Source organism: Gallinula chloropus (assembly GCF_964237585.1).
Source record: "Gallinula chloropus genome assembly, chromosome: 1".
In the NCBI taxonomy this organism is placed as follows: domain Eukaryota; kingdom Metazoa; phylum Chordata; class Aves; order Gruiformes; family Rallidae; genus Gallinula; species Gallinula chloropus.
Genome location: NC_140085.1, coordinates 82,040,084 through 82,064,765, shown reverse-complemented (window position 1 = coordinate 82,064,765; position 24,682 = coordinate 82,040,084). Strand labels below are relative to the sequence as shown.

Here is a 24,682-nt window from a genome sequence, read left to right as displayed (position 1 = left end):
TGCCTACTCGCTTTGCTTTAAAAATATTTCTGAGTTTAATATACTCCTAAGATGAGTCCAGATGTTTTTCTTTTTGCTCCTTTCTTAAAATTTACTCTTTCTCATTAAGATTGAAAATCTTCAGGAACAGTTACGAGACAAGGAGAAGCAAATGAGCAGCTTAAAGGATCGAGTGAAATCCTTGCAGGCTGACACAACAAATACCGACACTGCCTTGACCACACTGGAGGAAGCACTGGCAGAAAAAGTGAGTATGGAAAGCGTTAAGTTCCTTTCTTCAAAAGATCCTTCTACTAACAACCCCTCTAAAGTCATTTTTTCCGTGCATTTCCTGGAGTCTGTGTGAAAGGCATCACTAATGCAATGCCCCAGTGACATCCTTTGTCTCTGATGGCTGAGGAGGGACCAGGGGAGTGCAGTGACAGCCCAGGTGTGTTCATCACTAGAACGCACTGCAGGATATGTGGAGGGGTCCCTCTCCCATGGAACTAGTCCCGGGTACAGCTTTTGCATGGTGAGGAAGGAGAGCGTGTGGGTAGAGCGGAGCTACAAGCTGTTTTTCTAGTCATTACCTACTTACCATTTTGTGTGAAAGAAACTGGAGTGCTCACACTGTCATCTCTTTGCACAGTGCATTTTGCTTTGATGGTGGGATGCCTTACACTTCAGCTTTGGATTCTTCTGCTTTTTTCTGTTTTGTTTTGGGGCTTTTTGTTTGGGGTTTGTTTTGAAGTCTGGCTAATATCTTGTTTCATTTTATCTTCTTTGCTCAGATATTCTAATAATTTGTTTTTAAATTTTTGCAGTATGAAAATGAGTTTTAATTTCCAATATTGCAGTAAAATGAATAGTTTTCCCAATGCATTTCAGTCTAACTTTAGTTGCAACTTTATTGTTCTCATTCTATTTTATTTTTAAGTTTTCCCAGTTCTCAGGAGATAGGGGACTGAGGGAACAGCCTGGTCTATTCTGTTTTGGTCTCGCAATTTTTCTGAATGACTGTGGGTTTTTTTCTTGATTCCTGGAGAACCAGTGTTCCATTCCAAGATAAGCAAAGCTCCATTGCTGTCCACTGCACAGAAAAGTTGTTTTATTGCCTTTTCTTATTGCACATTGATCCTGGTCTCATATATGCTCTACACCCTTTCCTTTCTGAAGGGCAGTTAACTGCCTATTTTGGAAAAATAAGATATAAATAAGGAAGCAATATGTAATGTGTCTTGATCTTGGTTAATTGTGATTATTGGAACCAGATAAATTGTGTTGCTTTGTAACAGTACTGTGAACTTTCTGAGATAACGTAAGACTGGTATTTATTAGATTTTCATAGATTTCTCAAGTTTCCTTCTTCTTGAGAATCTGTTTTGCAACCACAAAGAAAAGAAAATGGCAATATCCTACACTCTCCTCCTTGTTTACAGTGTGTAAGAAATAGTATGATAAAAAATCTCGGAAGTTGAACCGACCAAGAGTGCTTTCTTTTGTCAGGAAAGGACCATTGAGCGCCTAAAGGAACAGCGTGACAGAGATGAACGAGAGAAACAGGAAGAGATCGACAACTACAAAAAAGACATTAAAGACCTGAAAGAGAAAGTCAACATTTTACAAGGAGATCTCACAGAGAAAGAGGTTGAACAGCAGCATGACTCTGTTATGTTAGAATTTTTGGTTGCGTAGGTGTATGTTATAGTTTAGATGGAGAATACTCTTCCTTTATCGCAATGATCCTTCAAGGAGTTTATCTTGTGAAATAATATTGTTTGAGTATTTTCAAAGTATAAGTATTTCAGAGACAGCTTTTCATGGATAGCAGGTAGTCATCTCCTTAATGTAGTTAAGTACAGCAAGCAGCTAATTCTATTAGTAGTAGATGACTGATGGTCAATGATAACATATACTGGAGCGGTGCTTAAAGACAGCTGAAGGAAGAAAACAAGCTTGCTCCTCTCTAAATATGGAGAGGAAAGGACAGAGGTTGATCAACGCTGTGGGTGACAAAAGTGTGCAGATAATGTTTATTCCTTTATGCAAACAATACAGCTAGTTCTTTTGACTCCTTATTGATAGTTAGGTTGGTTGTTGATAATGAACCAGTTGGCTAGACAAATTAACCTAATTATATGAGAGAAATATAAAAAGTTCTCTGTTCCCCTCTTGGAACTGTAACATTCTAGTCTACTTAAAATGTTTTTTCAAAACTCAAAGTAAAACAATATCTGAAAACCACACCCAGAAAGTGCTAAGATTTTGTTTACATGGAAATAAACATTTGACAGGAAGAAAACAACCCAAAAATGGTTCAGAAGACAAGAAGTTGAGATTCCTTTCGGAGATAGGTAGCATGAATCAATTTCACACCTTTGAATCTGTATACAGAAAAATTTTGAACACTCAGTTTTAGATGCTGTGGCCAAATCTGCTAGCCACATACAATTTTAAAATATTAATTTATTTAAAAGCACTTTTCTTAAAACATGACTGTCACTGAAGCACTAGTTTCGTTTTATTTGAAAATTGTTTTTAAACTCATTTACACAATTTGATTTTAATCCTGAAAATTGGAATTATGTCAGGCTATTTTGAGTGACAAGAACATCCTGAACAATTTTTTTTCCAAATTGGATCCTGAACACGGTGTGAAGGAATAGGAAGAGAATAAAGACAACAAAACGAAACTAGCCATTGAACATGAAGAGCTAGCTTCATAGCTATTTTATGTTTTTTTTATTTTAGACATCTTTACTGGATCTGAAGGAACATGCTTCATCCTTAGCTTCATCGGGACTGAAGAAAGATTCAAGACTCAAGACACTGGAGATTGCATTGGAACAGAAAAAGGAAGAGTGTTTGAAGATGGAAACTCAGTTGAAGAAGGTAATCTTACTTCATAGTTAGATCTATGGTGTAAACATTCAGCGTTAGATGAATTGGCCATGTCGACACAGAAAACTTTGGATCTTAAGTTTCAATTCTGTGAATTGCTTTTCAGTAAGTACTGTGAAGTGGTGTCCATGTGAACCATATTAGAAGCTAAGCTTATCAAAAAGTAGCTTTCAGGGACTGCTGATAATTTTGGACTTCATTTACATGCAATAACAGTGCTGTTGACTGGTGTTTTTTTAACAGGTACTAGGAATTACATACATGCTCTGCTTCAGTATAATTCATGTCAGTAATTGTCCCATTAAACTGGTATGACAGCTAAAAATTTAACTGCTAAAACTTTTCATTATCAATGCATTTAGGTGTTAATAAATTCAGATGCATGCTTGGCCTGGCCCATATGAATACAAAAAAAGCAAATGAAAATAATATACTGTTAGTGAAGTGTTTGATATTTTGTTTTAATCTCATCGCCAGTCACAGCTGATCCCCTGGCATGAGTTTGCTGTTCAGAATAATAATGGTCTATTGCAAGCAAACTAATTCAGTTGAATAGAATATTTGGATGCAAACATTTTATTTTTTTCAACACCTCTACTTTAGCTGTGAGGAGCATAAATACTGCATTGTTTAGGGGAACACTGGTTTGATTTTAGATTTTTAATTTTAAAGAGCAGGTGATGAAGAAGCCTAAAACACACAAACCAAAATAGTGGTAAGGCTTCTATGTATAACATTAAAACCAGACAAAAGGCAACATGATTTTTAAAAGAAATACAAGTTTTGTGGAGTGTCTTACATCTGTCCAGGAAAAGGAGGAATGCCTGTGCTGTAGTTTGAAACTCTGGCCTAGTTCCTCAAATTAATGTGAGATCAAGTTCTGAGTCGTCAGTTAAGACTTGTTCAGGATTCCTGGTTTGTGGGTGGAAGAGGGGTGCTAATGCACCTGAGAATTTTATGTAAGTGAAACTCCAGATAAGCATATCTAGACCCACGTTTTTAATTCTTTAATTCTGTTACACAAAACAAACAATTATGTCATTCAGCATTAACAAAGCTCAATAGCAACAAAAGATAGCTGTGTACATGTCCTCAGTCTCATGGGCTGTTTTCAGGGTACCTTAGAGTGGGTCAGTACTTCAGAAGTCATTTCATTTGAATTCTGTTTCACCCTTTGTCACTATGTTACTGATAATGAATTGGGCGATATCTTGTAGCTAAGGTTTCCCAGAGACTGTTACAGCAATTGGATGATAGTTTGTAGACAGACAGCTGCAGTGGAGAAGGTTGTTACAATTACTTTGGGGGGGTGCGGGGGCGGTGGGGGGGAATGGGGAGTGGAGAGGAAGAACTAATTGGGAGACCACGTAACAAACAGGCTATGAAAATCTAGTTGTGGAAATTCAATTATTTAGAAAATGTGTCTGTATATTTAGCATTTGTAAATGTACTGCTTTTCAGTGCTTGCCCTGAGATTGTTTTCCTCACTATAAGCACTGAGAACATCAGTAGTATAAGCAGGTGTGGAGGTCGACTGGTCGACCGAATCTGGTGAAGTGCTGCTAGCTAAAAGGTGAACATGCACTTAATTTGCACTGTGATGACAGGTCTTCATTATAATTCCTTTAGGCCTACCTCTGCTCATTCCATTTTGATGAGGATTGTGCTTAGTAGCTGGCATCCAGGAACATTACATAAGGGCACAGAGCCAGTTCATAAGACCATATATTTTTATAATCTAATCTGTTTGGGGTCTTTCCCAGGAAATAATTAAGAGGGTGATTTTTTTCTCCTGTGATCTTTTTCTTGGGGAAGAAATTAGAAAGTAGCTCAAATGTAAGAGCACTGTTAACTGTACAGAATAGCGAGGAGACAAATAACTGCATTCGTAATTTGATTCTGAGAAAAATAATTAATGTAAATTCATTGTATTTTAAGTACAAATGGATTTGCATTTTTGCATCCAAACCAGCTATCTAACCTCATTCAGTCAGGTTGGTTTCACTACTAGAAGCAAAGAAAATTGATAGCCTACCATTACCTACATGTAGTGTAAAGCCCTTCCATAACACTAGATATCTGTTTCCCAGCTTCATGCATTATTGCTTACCAGGGTATTTGCACAATTGTTTCCTGTGCAGAGACTCTCAAGTGCTCTCTCAAGTCCCAATGAGACAAAACCATCAATACTTTGTTCCTTTTATAAATACTGTATTGTGTTGGGCTATTGCAGTCTTCTTATTCAAAAGAAAATTCAAATTTAAAAATTATTTTGGTGTTAAGAAGTCAGTCCACAGTGTCTTTTCATAAAGGAATTGAAGCTCTGCAGTTCAGGTATTCTTTCATGTAATTAACTGTATTTTTGCTTTCCTTAAGCTGTACAAAAAAACTCTATTCTACCACTGGACCTTCTTGCTTTCTAGAACCAAGTAACACTTACTCTTAGTTAATCAAGATAGTTGCTCAAGAAAATACAGTTAGCAACCATTTGCATATGTTTTATACTTAGGAGTGAGTTTAGATATTTCTTTAACAACTTTTTCCCCAGCTGGGTTTAATTTGATGGTGGTTTCTTTGTTGCTTGCAGAAAAGTAGAAAAATGTATTTTTAAAAGTCTTGCTCTCTTTAAATGTATTGCAGGTATTTATTCGGGCAGTTTGACATTTTTAAGGTGGATTAATTCCTTGTCATCCTTGAAACAATTATGATAATCTAGCTCCAATTTAAAGCTTCTAAAAAGCCAGATTTACACATCTGCATTGTCAGCCATTTCAAAGATTTATAGCAATTAACCTTAAAACTATGGCTACGTGAGAGTCTGTTGGACCGAGCTCAGAGGGTGATGATCAGTGGAGCAGAATCTGACTGGAGACCTGTGACTAGCGATGTTCCCCAGGGCTCGGTGCTGGGTCCAGTCCTGTTTAATATCTTCATTGACGACCTTGATGAGGGAATAGCATCCACCCTCAGCAAGTGCCGATGATACAAAGCTGGGAGGAGCAGCTGACACACAGGAACACTGCGCTGCCATTCAGGCTGGAGAGCTGGGCAGGGAGAAACCAGATGAGATTCAACAAAAGCAAGTGTAGAGTCTTTCACCTGAGAAGGAATATGTGCTTGTGTCAGTACAGGCTGGGGGATGACGTGCTGGAGAGGAGCTCGGTGGAGAAGGACCTGGGGGTCCTGGTTGATGACAGGTTGGCCATGAGGCAGCAGGATGCCCTGGTGGCTAAGAGAGCCAATGGGATCCTGGGGTGCATCAAAAGCAACATGGCCAGCAGGTCAAAGGAGGTGATCCTTCCCCTTTACTCTGCCCTGGTCAGGCCTCACCTGGAGTATGTGTCCAGTTCTGGGCTCCCTGGAATAAAAAAGACAGGGATCTCCTAGAGAAAGTCCAGAGAAGGGCTACAAAGATGATTAAGGGCCTGGAGCATCTCCCCTATGTGGAAAGGCTGAGGACTGTTCAGCCTAGAGAAAAGAAGACTAAGGGGAGACCTTATTAATGTTTATAAATATCTTAAGTATGGAATGCAGGGGGAATCAGCCAGCCCCTTTTCAGTGCTCTGTGGAGACAGAACAATGGGCAATGGCTGCAAGTTGGAGCACAGGAAGTTCCGCAAGAACACGCGGAAGAACTTTTTCCCAGTGAGGGTGACAGAGCCCTGGGACAGGCTGCCCAGGGGGGTTGTGGAGTCTCCTTCTCTGGAGACATTCAAGACCCGTCTGGATGCCTATCTGTGCAATATGAGCTAGGGAGCTGCTTCGGCAGGGGGGTTGGACCCAATGATCTCTTGAGGTCCCTTCCATCCCCTTTGATTCTATGAAAACTGAATTAGAGGTTAATTATGTTGAGTTTTCTTACATTATCTTTGTGCTGTTTTGCATAAAACGCATGCAGGAAGGACTCTGTTGTGTATCTCTTAATAGCAAATGTCAAAAAGCTTTTCCTTTTTGGTTGTTTCCCTTACATTTTGAATAGAGATATGTCTAACAAAAGTCGTATTTCCCCTGAACAGTTTGAGTACTTTCAGTTATATCTGTTAGCCTTAGCGGTTAAGAGCTGTCAGAAGAGACTGAATTGAACTACTGTTAAGCCGTTAGATAAAAAAAGATTTGGGCAGTTCTTAGAAAAAGACTCTCGCCAGTCTCTAGACAGTGAACCTTTGAGAAATCATGAACACTGCAAGCTTCCACTTTTTCTGTAACAGGTATTTAACTTCACACTAAAGTGAAATATTACGAACCAGGTGGAAAGCAGGGGTAGTGAAAAGCTGCTGATACTGTTTTTCTTTCCATGTAAGCAGTCTCCAGTGTCTGACTAGGTGTCCAATTCTCATTGTTACTCTTCCTGGTCTTACTAATGACTGTTTTATATTGGTCCTTGTCCTGGTGAATAAAACTCTGCAGTGTTTTTCATGTTCTAGGTTGGTATTTTTATTTAATAATGATACTATGCTTATGCAAATCTGTGTTGCTTAATGTTCTAATTATTCTACTGTCATTGCTTTTCTGCTCAATTGTTAGCCTGCTACCAGCAGCAAGAGATATTATGGGAGGTTTCTTAACTGCTGAAAGCAAGTCATATAGATCCCTGCTGTGTTTACGTGGCCTTGCATCCTGCTTGAAATAGTCTCCTTTTTTGCTGAGATGGAATCGTTAGAGGGAAATCACACACAGTGAGATTCTCTCCCTGTTCTTCTGTGAAGTGGTTTTATGCTGTATGGGGGTTTCTTCACACATAGAAAGCTGCTTTTTTTTTTTTTTCCCAAACTTGTATTTTAATGTACTAGTTTCATAGCGAAAAAGTTTCCTTTAGTTGTTTTTCTTAAGATACTTGTTTTCTAGCTTTTTCTTTCTTGTCTTTCCCAGCCAATATGCTTTATTTCATTTTGAATTTTTAATATAGGAGAGACCAACTAATACTAGATTTTGTTCCAGCAAAAAAGAGCAGATTTTTGGCTGTCTTTATCTCCAGTGCATATTTTTTTTCTCCATGTGGATATTTTCCTTATTTGAAAGGGATCAAGGTTAGAGGAAAGAAAGAGTCCAAAACCATATGTTAACAAACTTCCCCTTGGTGCAGTTCTAGGAACTTTTCATCCGAGAATGTTAGCAGTGATTTCCTGACAGGAAAATACCTCTAGATTCCACGGGCTCGCTCAGAGGATGCTTTTTTTTTTCTGCTGTGGTGTTCTTCCTTCAAGTTCAGGAGGATAGTATCTTTCAAGACAGGAAAAAACGATCAATTGAAGTATTGACCCAACTTCCATGTTTCCCAAGATTTAGCTTGGTTAGTCTATCACAGGCTCTGGTTCTTTATTTTTTGAACATTACTGATAATATTGGTAGATGAGATAGAAATACTATTTTTGTTCTCAGATAATGATTTGTTTTTTAAAAGAAGGGACAGAAAAGGATGTATTCAGTGTAGCAGCCTAGAAAGAAAAAGGCTCGCAGGGATGTCTTGTTAAATTAAAAACCCAGCAATTGTGTTCAGTGTTCTGGTTGTGCTGGTTACTGAATTAGTTTTCTAAACCGTTTAGCTCTCTCATCACTGATATAAGTAAAGCACTCCTCAACTTGTAAAACTGTAAACCCAAATACAGGACTATGTTAAGTATGTGAAGCCTGGAAAAAACTGTTAAACTAAGAAATCAAGATCAGGTTTGGAACTTGCACACAGTTATCTTGCCATATTTCTCATGTTTCCAAAGCTGGTTAGTAATGCCTACTAAAAACACAAATTAAGATTCTGTCATCTTAGTAAATCAATGTTGCAGCTGGTATTTTAAATTCTTTTCTTGTTGCATCTTTTCTTCTCTCACACTGTTCCTATCCCCAATTTCTCCTGTCTTTTCCTATCTTCTTTCTTCCTTTAGCATCCTGAAGTTTTCTTGAGTCATCCATCCAAGCCAGTAAGTTCCCTGGCAAATGGAGAGGCTATTGCCAACCCCATTTAATTTTCTGTGTTGCATGTGTATTCACTTGTGCTTTTATATTTGGACCAACACAGGGTGTATTGGTGAATTACTTCAGTAGTGATTATAGATGTTATGGATACAAACAAAATGCTATGGTATGTCTCACCAATCGTGCTCAGAGAAAGTTGTCTGAGATGCTTTTACTTTTTGGCTGCGTTGGTCTGAACTTAATTTTTGTTTGGACAGCTTAATATTGTGCCAATGTTTTCATTTCCCTTTTCCGCGGTTGCTTGATGTGTCCTGTAGCTTTCCTTTCATCCCCATTGTCCTTGCATTTTCAGAGCAAGAATGTAGAATTTCCATGCAAATCAAGCTCCTTGTGTGAAAGTCTTCTGTAACACCATGTACAGCAGTACAGAAATAATAATTAAGTTATGGTAAATAAAAGATTGCTTAAAAACTTGTGTAACCATTAAACTCACTGGTACTAGGTCAGTTTAATTTTGGATCCTATTACCAGCCTTCTGTTTGATGTCAAAGAGCACTCCTTTCAAGGAGTGTTTGTATAATAATATCTTGAGACCATAAATTACATAATCTAAGGTGGTTTCCATCAGACCTTTCTTTTGTGAATGTGTGCATTAAAAAATGGTGTTACAAAGCTTTCAGAGGATTAATATCTGTGTTACTCTTTACAATGTTCAGAGTAAATATAGCTGTCTGTCATAACAATCATTGAAGGTTGGAGAATTCTTGGTGCTTTTATAGATTGTTTTTTGTGACATCCTGTATTAGAAATTATTTTAATAGAACATATAATGCAGTGCATTTATGGGATTAGATTTGGGAAAAGAGTTTTAGTGTGTGATAGGGAAAAGTATTTTGTTAGGACTGTCAGAAATAGCAAGAAATAGTCCACACTGCATTTTGAGTTATTGAATATATGTGGAAAAAAAAGGTCATCAATAAATATTCTGGGGTATTTGGTGCAAAAAATTAGGAAAAAAACCCATAATTTTCATAAAGGGTGTAATTGGATATGGCATTTCAAGGATTTCATTACTTAGTATTTCATGACAAAGAATATTTTTTCACCAATGGTTTTGTTCAGGTGTGAAAAGCAGACTGAAGACTTTGCTGGTTAATTGATATATTCCTCCAAAATAGTTGGCTAGCCTCTTAATTTGTCAGACTGGTACAGTATGTTACTAAGCATGTTTAATCCATCCTGTTAAATAGAATTTTTTATCAATTGTTTAGGCTTTTGCAAAGCATTTTAAATCTTGTAACAGAAATTTCTTACGTTTGTTTCAGTCTGAGATTTTGTTTCGTTTTGTGCCTTTTTAATAGAAGCTCTCAGCCATAACAGCTCCCTGTTTTCAAAAACAAAATCTAGAAATATGTCTCGTTTATTCTTTTTTTTAACACTAATATTTCTTTATTAAAAGATTGGCCCTTGTTTAAATCTATATACATTGGTTAAAGGTTAAGTACAAGGTTATCCACCAGGAGAAGGAAAACAGATTGGATTTTGCCAGGGGAATTAGTAGCTAGGATTACCAGGGAAAATTGTACTGAACCTGGGACTCAGGGAAGGCACAGTATGAGGAGGGGTCTGCATATGGACAGAAGACATGGGACTACTGGCACATTTGGATAGAACCAACTGCAAAAAATATAATTCTCCCAAACCTGGAAAAAAATGGTAGGAAAAAGAAGTGGTAGATTAGTGGAATCTGCCTGGATAAGAGTAGTGGGATTTGAACCTGGCTAAATAATCTTTATAAAAGGTTGGGGAAATGACATATAGTACAAAAGGATTTACTTGGTGCAGATAGGCAGAATTTGTGCTCAGGAGAGCATATTCTGAGCAATAGTTCTGTTGAAGGCATATGCCAGTGTCAGTATCCTCTTATGCAGTGGGAAGTCAGAGGGTTTTTCCCCCTGATTTTCTTTTACATTAAAAATGACACCTACCTACTCCACCCCTCCCAGAGACCTTCTTAAGATAGCATTCATTTTGAAAAAGGTAAATATCCAAAAGCTAGGAAATAGCCAATGCAACATTGTGTCATTGTGAGGACATTGTTATTTTATAAATAATTAATTGTCTGCCGGACTCTTGGAGTCTTCAGTATTGCATGGCAAATGCTCCAAGAATGAGCCAGAGATATGTAAGGAAGATTATAATCATCCAGGGAAATTAGCTGATAAAACTTTTTTTTTTAACAGTAGGGAAGCATTAAATGAATAAGGTGGGATATTTTGCATCTCAGTTGTACACCTACACACCAGGTACAATAACACATCCTCATTACCCACTGATGGTGTTAGGAAGTGGTTACTTATCATTTGCCAAGAAACAGCCTGCAGTCATAGTTAGCATGATAGAAAGAAAATTGAGAAAATATTTGTTTTTCTCGGTCTCATTTGTGTGATTTAGAATATAGAAGGCGTAGAGCCATACACTGACTATCAAAACCCAATACTAAATCTCAGATTGGTACTTGAGCAAGTCCCTTCTGCGCACTGTCTCTGTCTCTGTAGAACCGTAGCCTGTGAGTAAAGCCTGGGTCAGGGGAGGCATGGGTATGGGTCCTGAAGTATCCCCACAAAGACAGCTGCCACCTGGGCATTCCCTGTCTGTCTCTGTACACTTTTTGTGTTGGCATAAATTCCAAAGAGAGCAAATAGTTCGTGTTTAATAGCAACTGTGGGAACTCATATCTTTCCAAAGAGATCTGTTTTCAGTAACAGGTTCTCTCAAGGCATCTCCCTCTTATTTAGACTTTCAGCCTTTATGAAATGATTCCAAGCAAACACTTGCTTATTCAGTGTCAAAGGTATAGCTGCAATATCAGAGACTGACCATTTACAATATTTTGTCAGTCATAAGACAAAAACAACACTTTGTGACAGCCTCAAGTCTTTCAGTGCATAGTACAACAGCGAATTTAGTGTGCCTTTTATTTTCAGGTCAGCCTTTTTGCAAAGCTGTTGCAGAACATGGAGTTTAGAGCATTGGAACTAAAGGAGAAGTAGTAGTTTTTTCTCAAATTTATAATTTTGTTAAAACTAATAAAGACCTGATGGAAGGCAGCACACATGATGTATCACTTGAATAACTGCTTTCACAATAGGAAAAATAAAGAAAATTATTATTCTGCAGTAAATCATCATCATATGTTTTTGTGTTTGTATATGCACTTACTATTGTTAGGAGATGGGAGACACCCTTGGAGGCAGAGAGTGGATTAAAAAGGGCTTTCAGATTCTTGGAACTTCTGCTTTGTGGCCAGAAGTTCTTGGCAAAATTTGTGTGTGAAATGTTAAGCTGATTTTACTATCTTAATTCATAGGTAAAAGTAGAAAGCGTTTGCTGTGAATTATTTGCTGTTTGATTTAGTTAATATTTTAGGAATATTGATCTGGAACCTTAGTCGTAACGTTTGGAATTTTTATTTACATTTTAGAACTTTTATATTAGATCTGTGCTATTATTTTCTTCCCAGTCTCTGGCACACTTTAAGCTGTGTAAGATCACCTTTCCTCTTAGTAAAGTGGTTTTTGGCATGAGAAATACCGACTTCGAAAATTCTTTTAATGTGTTTTGTCTTCCCCTCCTCTCCATCTGTAGTGGTTATTTCTGTGAAACATTGGTCAACTTTGTTTTAGTTGCAGGAGTTGGCTTTGTCAGCTGATTTTCTGTGGAAGCAGTAGAAGTTATAATACATTCATTTGAGGAACAATCACTCTTTCTTTTATTCTTCAGGTACCCAAAGTACTCACCCCATCACTTACCACATTCCAGATGGGAAATGATGGCTAAGAGCAAAAAAGCAGAAAGGTGTTAAACCACCTTTTAGTTTATAGTTCTTCTTGAGAACTTTGAGAGCATATCCAAAGTAGTATGCTTAACTTGAGTAGGAAGCTTAAACTATTCTCAGGCCTGAACCACTTAGAATTTGAAATTAGAGTCACACTGGCAAAGATTAATACTAATGAAATAAGCTTTGCTCATAAAAACGTAACTTAAGAAGGCACTCCTTTCTACCTAAAATGTGACTGTGTTGCTTATGCAGATCAATGCGGAATCAAACATGCAAGTTTTGTTGTGCTCTTGAAAGTAACTTATATTCACCTGGTTGACTCCACACTGGAACAGACGTGGAGAGCTAATGACAGGGCCAGTAGTAACAGCTAAGAGGTTTCAAATAGCCTATAATCAGGTAAACTTGGTGGCCTGTGTAGATGCACCCTTTGTAATTTCTCATTTGTCAGAGGAAAAACTGCAATTTTGCTTTCACCCTAAGCAAGCTGCTTTTTCATTTATTTTTTTCAAACATACTTTGATATATTTGGATTTTAACTATATTAAGAGTTTGCAGATTTAGGAATACTGTCTCAGGCAGAGCTGAAAGTTGAACCTATTGAAATGCACTTATTATGGTCTCTTATTACAGCAGAAACTGTCACTTTTTATATGTCCATCCTGTTTAAAAATGAAATTACTGTCTTAATTTGGAATTTTTGTACACGTTTAGTGTGCAGGGGGAAAACTTGTATCTGTGTTTTGGTTTGTTTTTTTTTACTGTGATTATAGAAGTTAATTATTTGTGTTTCACTTTCTTTTTGGTAAAAAAAAAAACCCAAAAACAACCCACTGCTGAATTATTTTGCACAATGTTATGTTGGGAATGTAGCCAATTTCATCCATTCCAGATCTTGATGTGAGTTTGTGGGAAACCTCTAAATGCATTGGTTTTCTCTCCTATACAATAAATGAATCCAGTAGGATTTTAGATATGGTCATGTAACACGTACTTTGTACATAACCCACAAAATGGACCAAAGTCACTCAGTCAGTAATTCACAACTCAGGAAGTGGTCTCCAGTTTACACCATATCACATAACGTTCTCTTTGTGTTAGGTGAAAGTATCCATACTTATGTGCGTTATATACAAATAACATGTGTTATGTGTCTTAACTAATAATTTATGTCGTGTAAATAGCCCTTTCATACTATAAAAACCAGACACACTGACTTGTTGGCTAATTTTCTGAAAAAGAAAATTTATTTCCTCTTCTCAGTAGTGTCTCTTGGGTTGTTGTGGAGATGCTTTTATTAGCACAGAATAATATAAATCAGGACTGTCCTGGCAGTAGAATTGCATTAGGTCTTATAACTTACTTTGAATCAGAGAGTTTTGTAATCCAAGCTAACAGCCTAGCTTTGCTTTTTTTGAAAAGAAGTTCCTTGATTATCTGATTATATATTTTGCATGACTGTAAAGAGCCTGGAGGAGTATTTGCTAAAACAAACAATTTGGGGTGTTGGAAACATACCTAAATCCCGTATAGAAAAATTCAGGCTCTACCACTGGTGAAATCCAGACTTAAGTCTATTCTCCTAAGGGACCCTTGGGAGAATATAGATGCCCCTCCCCCCTCCAAAACAGTATTCCCAGTTTGTGCGAACAGTATTTGGGAGGGAAGGATAGGGGGGTTGTTTGAAATTAAAGCACAGTTGAAAAGGAAATATTTCAGATATCCTGCAGGCTGGAAATCTCAATAATACATTTCAGGAACACACTCTTTCCAAAGCAGATTATGCTCCCCCGATTGCTGCCATGTTCTCCTGGAGTCTGCATCATCTTGGCAACATGTTATTTAGACTTCCAATTGCCTTAAAGAGTCCTTTCCAAGGGTTTATAATTCCAAGTGCTTATGGGGTATTAAGGAATCTGGAAGTGTAGACAGACAGCTCTAACTCCAAAATGCTTCTCAAAGCTTCCGGGTTCACCAGGGATGCACTTTGGAGCTGGGTCTTAGTCAGAAACAGAAGCAACATTTTCAGATTTACAGCTCGGTGACAGAGAAGCAGCAGAGTTTGACTTGCAAGCATCTCAGGAGTGGGGAGCTTTTAAAGTCTTCCTAAACACATTGCTTCAGGAAAGGGTTCAGTTCTCCCAGCATCTATGGCTGTTGGGCATTTCTGCGGAAACCTGCCTGGGAGATGTGAGGATTCTCAGGCATTTTGTTCTGTGATAAAATACTTCGCAGGTGATCCAGGTTTCTGGAATTCCTGGAGGGGAAAAAAAAAAGGAAGAAAGAAAAAAAAAAAACAAACCTGTTTAGTATCAGGCCTTAACCAAGCTGCTGCAGGGCCCAGACCCTGGAATATGAAGCGTTCCAGTGTTTCAACAACCCAGATCCATCCCAAGTTCATAGTCCTGGTAAAGAACAGGCATCAAGGCCTTCTTCAGTCCTAGAGTACTCTGCTCTGAGACTCTTATGGATTTCACTAGAATGAAGCATTGGCGTTAATGGAGCCAATCAAAAATAAGAGACTCTAAGGCAAAAATGTTGGAATCAATGAAAAGATGTTTTCCTTCAGTCTTATTTTACTGAATAAACAGATTTAATTGAGCATGTATTTGCTTTTATTTGGGTCTTTGGAAGCAGCAGCTTCTAACCCTGAGATTTATGCTGGTGCAGTTCTGTCCACTTACCTTCAAACAGCAAGATAGTCCCTTACTATAGGGTTTAGACTTACTGTGCTTTGGACCAGAACATTGGCAGCTTGTAAAACAGCTTTCCACAGCTGTACACAGGGCGTAGAGAAGTCTTATTTTCTGTTGTAGGTTTGTTTCAGAAAAGAAAATGGCCTTGAGCTTGCAGGCGGTATTTACTGAAATACATCTAAGCAATTCTGAATAGTTTTAATTGATATCAAATTGATATCAAATAGCAGTTCAAGGTCCAAGTGCAGAGGGGAAGGGGAGAATGAAAAGATAGTCCTTGGTCTGCTGGTTTAAACTCTGGCATAAATACTACCTTTTCTTTGTCACTAATATGCTTGGAAACTGTTGAATAATTTTACTAATAAATTAATAAATCAAGCCATTAAAATAAATACAGCTCTTAATTAGGGTCATTTTTATCCTCAGTCCTCTTATGCTTTCTGTCATGATAGCCTGATTTTAAAAAAACATTATTTCCTAGATAACTTGGGGAAGTTCTTTTCAGTGGATAGCCATGCTCATATTAGTCCTAGTCTATACGGCTCAGACAACTAGCAAGGACTTCAGCAGTACATCAGCACCATTGTGCAAATCTGTCAGACACTTTGCATACTGATATAGTGGTTGAAGGCTCTTAACCTGTGATTTTTTTTTCTAGATTATCCAGGTTAAAGATACCTCAGATAACTAATTTTACAATCATATCATCGCTTTAGTAGTGTATTTTAGGAATTGTTATACACACTCACACTTAAATTTCATTTTCTCTTCTTTCAAAGAAGTTTACTTTTTAAATGTTTTTACACTTCTGTTGATTTTGTTTCAGATCAAAAAAACCCACTTCAGTATTTTAGATAGAATTTTTTTTTAATTGTTTCTGAATTTTTCTTTTTCTAGCAAATATTTTCCATGCTTAAAAGTAGCATATATTTATTTCTGTGTAATAGTTAATCTTACCATTTTGAAATAGATAATCTAGATAGTCATCATAGTATCTGTCATCATAGTATTTGTAAAATATATGTGTGAATGAGGTGGTTTTTTCTTGAACCTTTTTTTCTTACAGGCTCATGAAGCAACACTGGAGGCCAGGGCCAGCCCAGAGCTGAGTGATCGTATGCAGCAGCTGGAAAGGGAGGTAACACGGTATCGGGAAGAATCTAGCAAGGCTCAAGCTGAGGTGGATCGTCTTCTTGAAATCTTGAAGGAAATGGAAAATGAGAAGAATGATAAGGATAAGAAGATAGCAGAATTGGAGAGGTGAGAGTGGTATGAAGTTACTAGAGGAGCAAAAGAGCTGATTAAAGTTATAGATAACTGTGTCCAGTTTTCATGTCTTAAAAACCTTAAAGTGCCTGTTTTGGGAAAGTCTGTTTAGTTTTTCTGCCTTCAGTCCTTTATTGTGGTAGACTGTAAGCTAAAAGGTGTCTTACTGTGTGCTTTCTTTACTTGCCTGTTCAAAAATTATTCTGATACAGATAAAACTGTAAGGGAATTGAGATAAAATAAGTTGCCAACACTGTGGTGTGTTCAGAAAACAATTTATTTTTTTGAGTTGTTAAATTCCTGAGGCATGGTTCTCTGAAATATAAATAAGAAAAAGTACTTTTAAGCATTTGTGATACTAGTTACTTAGGTTCTTCTGCCAAGTGGCATTGAAACTCTTAGTACTGGTAGGGACAGATAAACTTCAGCTCACATTAAGCTGACTGAATAAATTTGCTTTTGCCCAAATGAAATGGGATTCGGCACTTTTCAGCATTTTCCATCCTCCTGTTGGAACCAGGATGCTCATGTATTTTTTCTTGACTTTAATGTCCCAAACAATTTAAATTTATTATGATTCCATGACATTTTTATCACAATTATCAATAGTAGATCTTGGGAAAGACCTGAAACAGATTCTGTTTTCTGTCATTTTCTTACCTTACAGTGGGCCAAGGGGGAGTTTCTGGGCAGTAATACTTGTTTGGCTTTTTTTCCTTACTTTGTAATTCGTAATGAAGAATCGCTAACCTGGAACAAAATGGAAATTTGATTATTCCCATTTGCCTTGTGCCAGAACAGTCTTTCTAATTTCTGTCCTGTAACTGTTTAACTGCTCTGCAGCTTTAGTGTTAGGAAGATTAAGGGAAGTGAGTAGAGGATGTTTCGTGTTCTCTGTGATGGCAGTGGTTATTGTTCACTGGCTTGATGACAATCAAATTATGGGCACCTATGAATGATTTTAAAAGCCTTTCCTAAGAAGTCCATTCCTGTTTCCTTGAAAGTGACAGAGCTCTGAAAAAGTTCAACTTGTCAGCTGGGTTTCTTCTCTCTCTGTGATTTTAAGCAGCATTTTGTCAGTTTAAGTTGTTATTTTATTTAAACAAGTCTCTATACCTGTGGTGTAAGTTCAGACATCCAAAAGTGAGGATATGTCCTTTTTAGCTGTCTTCCCCTTTTTTGTATGTGACAACGGCTTTCAGCCCATTGATACATGATGTATTCAGAACATTCAGGCAATAGGCTGAAAGAGGAGGTGCATCGAGTATAGACATGAAAAAGCCAAATATCAGTTAGTAGTTATATTTCTCTGTGTGATCTTTTTTAAATTTTTTTTCAGCCCCTTAGAGGTGCCCATCTTGACTGTGAAGTATACCATATCATCATCTTAGGGCATGCAATTTGACTGGGGATCGGGGTGTAACCAACAAATTCCTAATAGATCTAAGGCCAGATAGGGCTTTGCGCAGCCTGGTCTAGTGGAGGGAGTCTAGTGGGGGTTGGAGCTAGATGATCTTTAAGGTCCCTTCCAGCTCAAATCAGTATTTACTATTTAGGAAAAGCAAGTCAGAAATATTCATCATTCCTCTGTCTGTTTCCTAGAGGAGATTGGAATGACAGGAAGAGTATTTTCTTATGCACACTTTTAATGCAATTCTGATTTTTTTTTATTACATTAGAATTCAGAAACTCTAATCAAGATTGGGACCTGCAGTGTCAGACACTGAAAAAGCACATGTAAATGGCCTGTAATCAAAAACCTACAAAGAAAGATAGAAAAAGTAAAAAAGAAAAAAAAAAAGGAGAAATGGAAATAGATGGGCCTCCTTCTCTTTTAGAGATGAAAGCATTGGCACAGTCTTCGAAGGCTTAGAAAGGAAGCTTTTCTTTGATCCAGTTCCAGAGATCTGCTCTTGGTTTTCATGTTACAGTGGTAGTTTCTTGCTAGTTTAGTCACAGATCAAACTCTTATTATGTCAATGAAAGCATATAACCCCCAAGTGACTGCATATCGTTCCTTAACAGTTTAGTGAATATTTTGAGTAATCAGTGCTCTTTTTCTTCTTACCACTTGATCATCATTCTTATAAAAAGTAGACTAATCCTCTTCTGTTTTTAACTTGTCTTTTCTACTACTACTGAGATAAAATAGAATATCTCCTCTTTTATTTCTAGTAATTAGAATAGGCATTTCAGCTATGTCAAAGATGTGATTCCCAGCAACTGTATAAGTCAAGGGGGAAAAAAACCATATTCATGTTCTCTCATTACTTTAAGCATAAATGGAAAAGGTCCTCAGGATCATGAGACCTAAGGTGCATACTGTTACTGTGATGAATTAGCAAAGTATCAACACTGGAAATATTTTTTTCACGTGGAAGTGTAATGCACCGGAGAAAGAGACAAGGGTCCAGATACTTTGGTGTGTGTGGTTTTGACTAGTAATTTCTCTTTTTCTGAGTAATAATTGAAATTCTTATTTGGCTTTAGTTGTTTTCAGCAGCACAAAGCAGAGTTTTTAACAAGCCTATTCAATGTATAGATTGGTCCTGGTTTTCTCAGCTAAGCTTGTTTATTAAAGGATTCCTTAACAGCTGCACTGAAATATCTGGGCATGTTACATGGATGTTTTAGAGTTACTGCTTTGGTTTCCTGAAAAGAACAGATAATTTTGCCTTGTAAAAGTCCTTTAAACTGTGGTCTGTGCAGAGTGAGCCAGAAATTATCTTCAGTTCTAATGCTTCTACAGCTGTTCAAACTCTGCTGTGTAAAGAACCCTAATGCTTGCAGCAGCATTTGACAGCAAGCAAAAAAGTGAATATTACTGTGCCTATCAGGAACCGTTACTATTCCATGTAGAGCAGGATGAGAAGAAATAAGTCACATCCAGAGAATAACTGTACTAACAAAAATGGGATTTTTCAAAAGAGAGAGTCTCTCCCTCGAGTTTTTCCTTATGCTAGTTATATGTGACAACTAGACCATAGAAGAGAAGAAAGGAGTCAGGAGAAGAGAAATAGTATCACGGTTTCATCCATAGAAGAGAAGAAATGCATCGCCTATTAGGGAGGTATGTATAGGGGAACAAAGAAGGAGGAAAGATAGGAGGAGAGGAAGATGAAATGAGAAGTAGAAAACTGTTCTCTTAAGCCTTGTTAGTGATGGCAAAGCTGCTTGCAGTTAAAATGAAGAGGGGAATGCCTCCACTTTTCAGTAACTGTTGCAAGTACTGGGTGGGGGACGTCGGTTTTCAGTTGTGAATGGGAGGAAAGATATCAAAAAATAATGTGTTAAATATGGTGCATGCTATGCAAAAGTTTGAAAGATACTCTAGAGCCAACATGAGATTGAAAGCACAAGCTCGTAAATTTATATTCTCTGTGGACAGGATTTTGCTTTTTCTTACGAGGAGGTGGGCCATAAGTCCACTTCTTCTGTGGGTGAACAGCCCTATAAGTGGTGTTTCTGTCCCCAGATTGTGGTGGCGTAAATGGTTTTGCAGCTGTCTGGTTGTTCACTTTCTTTATAAACTAACTGTTTGCTTTTTGTATTGCCATTCCACAATCTCCTGTCTCTCTGTAACTTTTCATTTTGTGTTTTGTTTCCTCCCTCGCTTTTTCTTTCCATTTATACTGTCACCTCCTGGTTCCATGAGTTGTTTTGTTCTGTACGTGCGGGGGTTTTTTTGACTATGCCTTTTCTCAGAAAGCACGCCTCCCGCAAATTGCACCCTCCCTACCAGGTGTCGGTCCCCGCACCGCAACACGTAGGGGGGTTTGTGTGGGACTTCCTGGGAAAGTGAGTGCTCTATAAGGCTTCTGTTTCCTACGGGGTGGAATGTCTCCGCTGGTTGCCCGGCTGCTGCTGCTGCTGCTGCTGTTTGGGTCTGCTGCAATTATGTTTGGTTTTTTTTCTTAGGTCAAATAGAAACTAGTTATGTCAAGTACAAGCTCTTACAGCCTCTGCGTTCAACACGTCACAGTGGTTGTGACCACAAGCCAAAGGAGCTTTGCTGCTGTTCTCCCTCATTTATACTTGACAGAAGCTGTTGCTTTTTATTCTAATTCTATTGTGTTTTACCTCTGGTTCTCATCTCCCCTGTCAATTCTGCCTGAACCAGCTAAAACACAAGTGTTCTAAAATATGTCATTCATAGAGGTCAATATTGCCTTACTCTTGAGTCCTATTGTCATTATTATCCTGTACATTAAAAAAAAAACCTGAAAAGAAAGAAAAATCATCATAATCTTCATGGACATAGCCATCATGTTTTTCAGATGGGTAGTTTACGCGTAGTTGTATTTGTGTGCATACATTCTGCAAATAAGTACAGCTGGAAATGATGGCTATGTTGAAATAGAGATTTGGGAGAGTTTTTCTGAAAAGAATTTAAGAATGCCCTGTTCAAGCAGAAACCTTCAAACTTTAGATGTGTAGCAGCCAGAAGATACTTCTCACCCGAAACAATTTTTCTCAACAGTAAATACAGATTAAAAGATTTAGAAAAACATAGGGTTAAGTAGAGGGAGCATTGAAATATGTGGACAGTAAAAGGAAGCATCTTACTCTGTCTGTCTATAAGATCGTGGTTTGTTTGTGTAGTGGTCTGTGAAGGATGGATGGGGAAAGAAATTAACTGCACGTTTCATCAGCTTTACAGTCTCCTATAATAAAGGAAACTGTACTAGTAAATTATGCCCTAAGCTTTTCTTAAGTCAAGAATTAGAAGTTGAAGTTTTCCAAATTGGTGAATTTTTAGATAATTTTTAAAAAGATAATTCCTAAACAAGAACCACATTAGGGCATGTAAGTAATTTAAGGTAAAAGAGACATCATCAAATTAAAGGACAAAAGGCGTTTATAACATCCATTAAAGTTAACCTTGAGACATGGTGTGACTATAATTCTCTGTTATCATTGCTAATTAAAGTCCTCCAAAATTAAAATTGAACTCTGCTTCAGGTGTAGGAGAAACTGAAATAATTAAATATAACTTAAAAACACTTTAATCCGTTTTGGTACCATAAATCCTAAAAGCAAATTGACTGTGTTTATCTCATGGTTGCAGGGTATTATTACAAGGCAGAATTTGTTGTTGTTGCTTCTTATCCACTTCCATCAAATATTCCTATCTTAAAAAAAAAATATTAAGATTCTAAGGTTAATAACTCAAAACTTAAGGTTTTCCAAAATGAAGATTACCATGTAATTTTAATTTACCTCTCATGCAAGCCTGTGTATCACAGTAAAGTGACACAGTCTTTAACCATATGAACAGTCTTTTTCCACAAGAATGTTGCCTTTAATGTGTGAAGGGTTTTAGCTTAAATTGTCCCCAAAAAATCCCAGGTGAGGCTGACACCTAGCACAATTTTTTAATTCCTGGCAAGTGAGTTACAAGGTCTTTTAATGGAAACAAGTAGTCTGACTCCAAGTTAGTCCAGCTCCACTTCTGAGCACCAAAGTCTACTGAATATTAAGATTTTCACAAATTCCAAGCTAGAAAATGAAGAAGTAGTTTCTTTTTTCTCAGTCTTGCTTTTATCTTTGTACCAAATGAAAATTAGTCCTGAAGTCCCACCTTGAGTTTCACAGAGGAAAAAAGAATGCATTTTATATTGAAATAACTAGGCTAAACATATAAGAACAGAAGATGGCAGGCACCTTTCCTTACAGGTATTTAACTTCAGACATTTTGAAGTATGTCAATGTTCAGAAAGCAAGTGTCTGCCCTCTGAAAGTCAACCTTTCATAAAGTGCCTTCAGATCAATGCTCAACCTTATTAATTGCTTTTGAAACCTACATCTGAGAAAAGAGGCACACGCTGCCAGTAATTGCAAATACATCTGTAGTGAGCACCAGATAAAAAAGCCATCATAGTGATTTTTATGGTGACTTCTCAATCCATCCTCACCTTTTTTTGTATAATGGGATATCCTTTTTCCATTTGTTCATTTAACTGTCCTTTGTTTCCCATTCTCTCCCTTTTTCTCTGTTTTGGGAGAAGCTGGAACTTTGTGATATTGCAGAAACAGCTGTTATAAAAACAAGGTCCAAGAACCCCAATTAGTCCTGCTCTTGACAAGGCAAGAGGTCAGGGCTGATGTAGGCTTTGCCTGAATGAGCTCACAGTGTTATACAGTGAGCCTTGTTGAACCACCCAAGTCTGGGTACTTACCCTGATATTATTTCCATGCTCAGGCAGGCAGGACTGACACTATTAAATGGAGTGATTCTCCTCTGTGGATCTGAGTACAGACAGTCTCCTTTGTTAAATTCAGCAGTGGCTGTAAGCTTGGTTTAACTCCTATACAAAGACTAAGGATGTGAGTGTGGATCCTCCAAAAAGAACCTTATGTTAGAGTAATACTTATGAGTAATGAGAAGCACTGGCTGTGAGCTTTTTTCAAGGCTTCTTTTCCTGACAAATTTCCTGTGGCATTAAATTTCTGATTGTTTTTGTCGTTAAGTCAAAGTGGTTATCAAGCATTCCTTCTCACACCTATGTCTGTGGTCTGTAGTTATTATAGTTGTTGTCATCAACTCCTTCATTGTAGCAATGATGGGTTTTATTAGCATCTCCCAATCCAACTACTGGATCAGTAGGCTATAAGAGCTATGATATAATTAATTATAAAATCAAAGGAAGAAGAAAATTATGTAAATAATAAGTCTAGTTTCCATATCAGGGTTTCGTTATTAACCTGTCATGACTCCTCAAAAATTGTATTGTAGCTTTTTTTCAGTCAACATCTTTAAGCAATGTGATGGTACCCATACTCAAAAACTAGTAAGGAGTAAAAAAAGTAATTGAAAATTCCCTTCTGAAGAACTGAACAGTAATAATAAAAGTGTCAGATCCTTATACTGTCTTGTAGTACAGCAAGAACAAAAGGAAAACCCAGAAATTGCCAATAAGCCAGTGAAATAGCAACAGTATTGCTCCATGGCCACCTGTGGTCACATTTGTGCTATGTGTGCATGGATGCACATACAAACCTTCCCTCCCTCTGTCTCTCCATCTCTTCTCCACCCCTCTAAATACTAACTAAAAAAGAAAGGAAAAGACCAGCCATCATTCTTTTTACTAAGAAAAGGTGTCAAAAGTGGTAAACATAAAAAGCCTTTCTGCTTTGACTGACACAAGGAAGATCAAATATATATTACTCCCTGTCAGGCTACTTTGAAGGAACTGTGAAGTAGTAAATATACACAATCGCTCACTGTCAAGCAAGTGGAATTCAAAGGTTAACTAGAAATCATTACGTCAGCCTCTCCCTACATACATCTGAGACCAATGGAGCAGAACCATTCTACTCCCTGTAATATACAAGCATGTGAAAAAATATTATAGCTGGAATAATCAACAGCTTTATAAATATATATATATATAATAATTAAATACTGAAGTGTTCACATCTCACTGACTTTTTCGATCTGCACCCAGTGATTGAATTAAAGTCGGCTGTATCTTTAAAATTAATGAGATGGCATTTTAAAAGAAAATGGATTTCTCCAAGATTCCCATTAGGTGTTACAATTGTATTGTATCCCTGTGTGACTGTTGCCTTGGAATATTGCATTAGAATACATACTTGATGGTGCTGGGCAGAAGCGCTGCTGCTGGATCTTGTAAGGAATGCTGCAAGTGTGTGTTCTTGCTCAAAGGGAAATAATGCAAACTAAAAATTATTTTTTTGCTCTGTGATGAGCATGTCTTGGTATGTATCTGATCCTGCTTGCTTGGGGCTGCTTCCTGGGGCAGATGCTTGCTGCGTTCCTCTGCTCAATTTCACTGATGTAGCCCTGGGCACTGAGGCTTCACCTCCAGCCTGTTGCAGATCTCCATCGACTTCCTAATAGCTGGCAGTTTCAGGTGTCTACCTTGGTTTTAATTCAAGTGGTAGTACAGTTCCAGATATTTCTTCCTTTTTATGTGCTTTCAGGCATATTCCTGATTTTTGTTTGGATAAATACTATGTTTATTCTAAAAATCCATTATTTTAAAAAAGTATTTGAACCCCTGTAAAGCAACACGGAAAAAGGGGCTAGCAATTGCACAAGATGTATTTTTCTTCGGAAGAG

At 37.5% G+C, this 24,682-nt stretch overlaps 1 protein-coding gene across 2 annotated transcripts in view; it reads left to right on the top strand.

Annotated features, from left to right (window-relative positions):
* Nucleotides 1–24,682, top strand: part of ERC1 (ELKS/RAB6-interacting/CAST family member 1) — a gene marked incomplete at its 3' end in the record, with an annotated part of 279,280 nt that overhangs the window by 98,167 nt on the left and 156,431 nt on the right. For both annotated transcript variants that reach the window (XM_084278306.1, XM_084278305.1), the window contains 4 exons: nucleotides 110–247; nucleotides 1,489–1,629; nucleotides 2,734–2,874; nucleotides 16,397–16,590. In XM_084278306.1, the coding sequence (XP_084134432.1) occupies nucleotides 110–247; nucleotides 1,489–1,629; nucleotides 2,734–2,874; nucleotides 16,397–16,590 (614 nt within the window). The remainder of the gene's footprint in view (nucleotides 1–109; nucleotides 248–1,488; nucleotides 1,630–2,733; nucleotides 2,875–16,396; nucleotides 16,591–24,682) is intronic.